This window comes from Ambystoma mexicanum, chromosome 6p (genome assembly GCF_040938575.1).
Source record: "Ambystoma mexicanum isolate Mex_15411 chromosome 6p, UKY_AmexF1_1, whole genome shotgun sequence".
Classification (NCBI taxonomy): Eukaryota; Metazoa; Chordata; class Amphibia; order Caudata; family Ambystomatidae; genus Ambystoma; species Ambystoma mexicanum.
Genome location: NC_090935.1, coordinates 1,514,176,007 through 1,514,182,006, shown reverse-complemented (window position 1 = coordinate 1,514,182,006; position 6,000 = coordinate 1,514,176,007). Strand labels below are relative to the sequence as shown.

The following is a 6,000-nucleotide window of genomic DNA, read 5'->3' as shown; positions in this document are numbered from 1 at the left end:
ATGATGATTGTTAATCAAGTACCATTACATCCCCCCACACCTCCCACCTGGACAGCACCAGGACTGAATCTCTCTGTATGGGCAGTTTCTTTGGTGTTTGAGCATTGCTTTAGCCACTAGATCCAAATACTAGATGCACATATTCATCATAACAACAAGAATGTTGCTGGTGTGGATGGAGTGTAGTTTAGTAGCCAAGTGTAGCACTTTGTTAAAAATATATGTTGCTCTGATCTAATACAATTTACATAATTCTCAACATACTATTTGTTCCATATTCTTCGGAACCACAAATCTGCAAAACCTGCCACAAAAGGCCTAAACAAGTAGGAGAATGCAACCTATTGTTTTTTTAAACTGCAGAGGGAAAACACATGTTACGATCCAGAAGGACAGTCTAGAAACAAATTTGTTTTCCTAACACTGGTTTGTCTGATACTAATTAAATACACGAATGCTCACATATGACGCATATCACATAACTATGCAATGGAATCCTATTAAATCTGAAATGGCTAATGAGGTGTAATTTCTTTATTAAAAACATGGATATAATTACCTTTCCATTTGTTTAGTTAACATTTTCATATATTTAGGGGCCCACAAGATTCATTGTGAATAGTGGGTATTATTTTCCGGCTAAAGTAAAACGGTTTTCTCCATATTAGTGTCAGCCCCTGAACACAGTATCTATAGTCTGCTTGAGCTCCACTGAAAGCTTGTTCATCAGTAAACGACCTAGACATATTTGAGAGGAACTAAAAAGTGAACATTGACAAAACTGAAATATATGTCCAGTGGCTCATGCACGCCAAACTTTGTTACTGCTACCGTTGTATGATAGTTTGTTTTCTTTAAGTGCTTGGAAAACAGGAATTATATTAAAACACATTTTTAAAGTGGCAAGTTATGAACCAATAAGTCAAATACATAAACATTAAAATAAAATGCTGCACATTTATTTCTTATTCAAATTGATGCTGTGAGCTACAATTTGTCTGATCACACTGGAGTAAAGACATCTTTTCCTGGAATTTCTTACTAACACAATGATACACCTCTCTTTGAGACTTAGTTATTTTAGAGGAAAACAATAATTCTTTCATTGATTGGAAAGTAAAGAGACAACAGAATGGGAAGATCAAATGATGCTGGTAAAAGATGGAGATATGTCCAAGTCACTGTATTGTTCTCACACAGGGCTCAGCCATGCTAGCGTATTTTATTAGTAACAAGGAGTCAACACAATCCTCTCAGTCACATAATGTGTGATATGAATAAGTTGATACTAAACATTTCAATTTCCTGCTGTGACTCCCAGCGTGGGAAGGTCGACACCTTGTGAGAGACGATGCTGGCTGCTATATAAACCGGATGTGCGTCTTTAAAAGGTGCTTTGTGCTACCAAGACTAACAGATGAGATAAGAGGCAGCTAACATAGTAAAGGGGGGGAGAAGATCTGTGGCCGACATGACCATGTTGTAGTGGTAAAATATCTTAGTTCAAACTTGATGGGTCTTTTGGAAATGATTTAACATGACAAACAAGTCTCCGATAAGACTGCTCTTACGAGGCAAACCAATAAACCCTAGAGTTTAAAATATTATAAATAATCTGACTACAAAGACTACAGTTGTTCAAACACTGATAACTTGCTTCTTCAACCACATTAGAAAATTAGGAGTAAAATTATGCATTGCAGAAAGTGGTAACCCTAACTCTATTGGAACCCCTAGAGGTTATATACTTATTAAGACAAGGGCATAAAAGTAAAATATGACAGTTACTATAATGAGGCAGATTCTAAAACAAAAATATGTAATGTTCCAAACCAAACTGTACGAAATGAATCAAGAAATAGTATTTACAACAATATTTTGTCAAATACAAATTGATCCTTATACCCATATTCCAAATATAGGAGATAATCCAAAAGTAAAATAGCCTTTTAATTCATAAATTAAGCATTTAACCTTTCAGTCCATCATACCCGAGGTTGGTTTTTATCCATGGCTGTAAAGAAAATACAGATTGCTGCTGTGATGAATGCCTGGATTCCCTCATAAAGTAGTTTTGGTGAAAAAACACTCCATATAAATAAATGGTAACGCAGAGCTGTCACAAACATAATGTAGACGGTCACTGGTATAGAACGTATTAGAGCATAGCTGAAACATCCATGGCCTACTGCTGCTGTACTCCTGTGAAATGAAACAAAACATTTACTTTAACAGCAAGTCTGGATAAATGGTGCATTGTTCAATGTGCAGAACAGCTCATAAAATACCCATACAACATTTTCTCTAGCCCATGTTTTTTTATGGGGGAGGTAATTATTTACTGTCTCCAAGACGTAGCTAGTTCCATTACAATTCTCAAGGTCATCTATGCCAAACATACCAGATAGCTTAGCAGATAATTTCCTTTTATTAGTTTTCTTTCAGAGAGAGAGGGCCTCATTATATGTTTGGAAGTAGCCGTGCTGGTAAAACACAGCCGGTAAAACACAGCTCGTAGTATGGCGGTCCGGGAACTACGGTACCGGCATGCTTACCGGTACCGTAGTTCCCGGACCACCATACTTATAATAAGGCCCATAGAGTGTTTAATATTTTCCAAAGGCAAGACAGATTATACAAGATACCAGTGGTTCACCCTACATGTGATGAAGATGACAAAGGGTGGTAGACCAGTTCCTTCAATGAGTTTTGCTAGTATTTGGAACACTTGTATGTGGTTGAAAATAAAGTTTGAAACTCCAACGTGTGAAAATTCAATCTCAATAATGTAAATCTGAAAATATTTTTCTTGGTTCATTAATTTGTCAGTGTAAAATTTCAAGCGATATTAACCCTGCTGCCCTTCCGACCTCCCAGTCCCTTCTATACACTTATTTTGTTTCCTACCCAGTCGTAATTTGTTTACCTAACATCATAGGGAAGTAAGGGAGGCAGCACTCCCTGTTTTATCGTGCTGACAATATACCCCGCTTTTCCTGAAACCATGTGTTCTTCTGGCAATTTTTTAAAGACTAGAATACGTATTGGCAAAGCAAACAGGTTTTTCTTTTGGTGTTACAGATGGTGGTGGGCGTTTGGGAATGAATTAGCGGTTGGATGGATGGATGACATTGTGTGGATGGAGGATGGATGGGTTGATGAACAATTGTTTAGATTGATGTGGGATGTCATTTTGTTGAATGGATGTGATGAAGAGGATGCGTGGTTGTATTTGTGGGGTTGGGTGAAAAAAGACATGGGTGCAATTGTATGGCAGAATGGTCAAATGTGATTTATGCTTAAGTGAAATTGTGTGTACCCAAGAAAACAAAATTGAGGGACATTGGATATGAGAAAGGCTGGCAGGGTACAGGGCAAAGTAGCAGAAAAGTGATATATAAAGCCTAAACCCTCCTGAAATTGGATTGCCTAAAGATATGTTTATGATAGCAAACATGCTTTAGGTTTATTTCAAAAGAATGTTTACTTGTTTTCCTTATATGTCATCTGAATTACAATTCCAACGTTAACCCAAAGTAGGAAGTCCCATAACTAAATCCCCTGGAAAAAACATTTTGTGAATACAAATAGTTAACAGTGAAGAAACCTACTGTTAAGAGAGCTTACAACATAAGCAAAACTGCAACAAAATTCAAAATGACAAAGAAAACATCTTTGAAAGCATGACACTGAAGGCAAATAAAAAGTAATGCTCACAACCTGCTAAGAAACAAGAACAATCAATTTTTCCTAAGCTAACTGAAACAGTGTGACCACATAAGACTCTTTCCGACTACATGTTTCAGACCCCTTGTTAGTGTGGGATCTTCATCAGGTGTGATAAATGGCTGGATGGTATGAGTGACCTACAGAGAGAATTGTGACTGGAAATTTAAGAGCGCATATTCTATTGATCGGTACTGGCGAAATAGTTATTTAGATTCAATATAGCGGATGGTCACAGAATGGGAATATTCACAAAAACAGATGGTGCGATTAAGTGTGATTGAGAAGTCCTAATGAATGGACAAATGGTAAAATTGTACTCGCCTAATGTTCCTGCATTAGTTAATGATAATGAGCAGAGAAGGGACATGGAAGCTCGTCTTGAAAATCAAATGTTGTTGTAAGTGCAGTAAATTCTGTTTTATTTGATCTCCAAGAGACATGGCCAGAACTGATCAAAACAGACCATTTTCATTGTGTTTCAGGGATGCGCAGTAACTGACAAGAGGTACAATGATACTTATTCTGCATAGTGTTCGTTCTGTTTAGTCACATTTTATATTGTGCATTGTCATCTGAAAGTAATTCTTGTCACAAGTCACAAAGACAATTCATGTAGACCGCTTGTCAGTGTTACAGTTGGTCAATTCACAGACACAGGATATTTACAAACTCCCATATAGTTGGTGACCAATAATTTGAGGAATACACCAAGATGTGATAAATTGTGTGACCAGCTTAGGAGTATGAATGTATGTGTAGACCGGCTTGTCTCATATGTTAGGGCTTCCTTTAAAAGCCAATAATGGTTTATCTGACCTGAAGAATGCAAAAGACCGACCTTGGCTGTGAAGCCAGCGGTGCGGGCTGCACTCCTGTATACCACTTAGGTGTGGTTAGATGCAGTAATTAAAGTTCAACAAAGGCTTACTGTAAAAACAAATGTGTTTATTAAATCTTGGTCTGCTTATTGTTTTCATAAGCTCTTGTTCCTCTGAGGGAATTAGAATTTTGAGGCTGTAATGTCACATTAAGGCCTATGCATTTCAGGTATAAAACCCTTCCTCAGGGCCTGTGAACATATATGTATTAGTATCTGCCTTCTGGTTAAATCTCTTAGGTAATTATAACAATGAACAAGACAACCACAGTGTCCCCAATTAGAGTATAGAAAAACCATACATCAAGTAACAGCATAATCGTTGTCAGAATGAACAAAAGCATGATTGGGTATTCAAATTACAATAGTGAATTTCACATACATTACCCATGTTGTGTTAGGAAGTGGGTAATTGGTTGTGTCATCATCCAAAGTATCCATCATTAGTGGAGGATTATAACATTTTCAGAAAGATTTCCAAAAAAATAAATAATAATAAAAGACAAATAAGCATATTACCACAAATAATATTAGTTATTAGTATAACTAGGCTCGAAAAGAGAGACCAAGGGACTGACCTGCTATTCTCATGTACGAAAATCCATGAAGCAGTATCACAGAGACAAAGAAATCAAAATGGTGCCTGATTGTAGATCTGAAAAAATAGAACTAAATTATATATTGCTCTAAATGTAAGTTTGTAAATATTCCGTGTGACACTGCTCGCATTGTTACCTGAAATGGAGAAAAGCTTTGGAGCGGGTAACCGCTGTTGGAACTGCCAAGTCAAACGCTGTGATAGCTAGCGTGTAATTTCAGTAAAGTAGGGAAGTCTAGAGGACGAAACCGCCTTCGTGAAATTGTTGATCTAAGAAGGAAATATAACTACATTAGGTGTTACTCTTGTATCAGTGGGCGGAAGATATCAAAGTAGCATCTCGCTTCAATTACCTGCGAAATGAAATCTCAGTGCGGTGGGTCGCTATGAAAATGTACGAGTGTAATGCTCCGCGGCTCGCGTCTGAACTCAGGTTGGCTCTGTTTGCAGGTTGCCCTGGAGACGTTAATATCAACGTGAGGCAGCATACACTGCGTTGCGTATGTGTTAAAGCGCACATCTTGGCAGGATGTGTTAAGCCTGTATAGATGTAGGGAAGGGTGAAATGTTGCATAATAACGTGGTGGAAATCTCAATATGTTGTGTGTTATGATGGAAAAGAAAAATGTGAATAATAGAAAAATATAATACGAGAAACTGATGATGATAACAATGAAAATGTATGAAATAAAAAAAGCAAAATAATAACAAAGATTAGGTAGGGGAAATGATTGGAAGATTGGAAACAAACTTGCATGTAGTTCGAGATAGTGAACCATAATTGTTAATGTAGTGC

At 37.1% G+C, this 6,000-nt stretch overlaps 1 protein-coding gene across 1 annotated transcript in view; it reads right to left on the bottom strand.

Annotated features, from left to right (window-relative positions):
• Positions 1-1,929: 1,929 nt before the first annotated feature.
• Positions 1,930-6,000, bottom strand: part of PIGG (phosphatidylinositol glycan anchor biosynthesis class G (EMM blood group)) — a 1,567,692-nt gene continuing 1,563,621 nt past the window's right edge. The window contains exon 13 of the mRNA XM_069626359.1: positions 1,930-2,202. Within this exon, the coding sequence (XP_069482460.1) occupies positions 1,986-2,202 (217 nt within the window). The 3' untranslated portion in view covers positions 1,930-1,985. The remainder of the gene's footprint in view (positions 2,203-6,000) is intronic.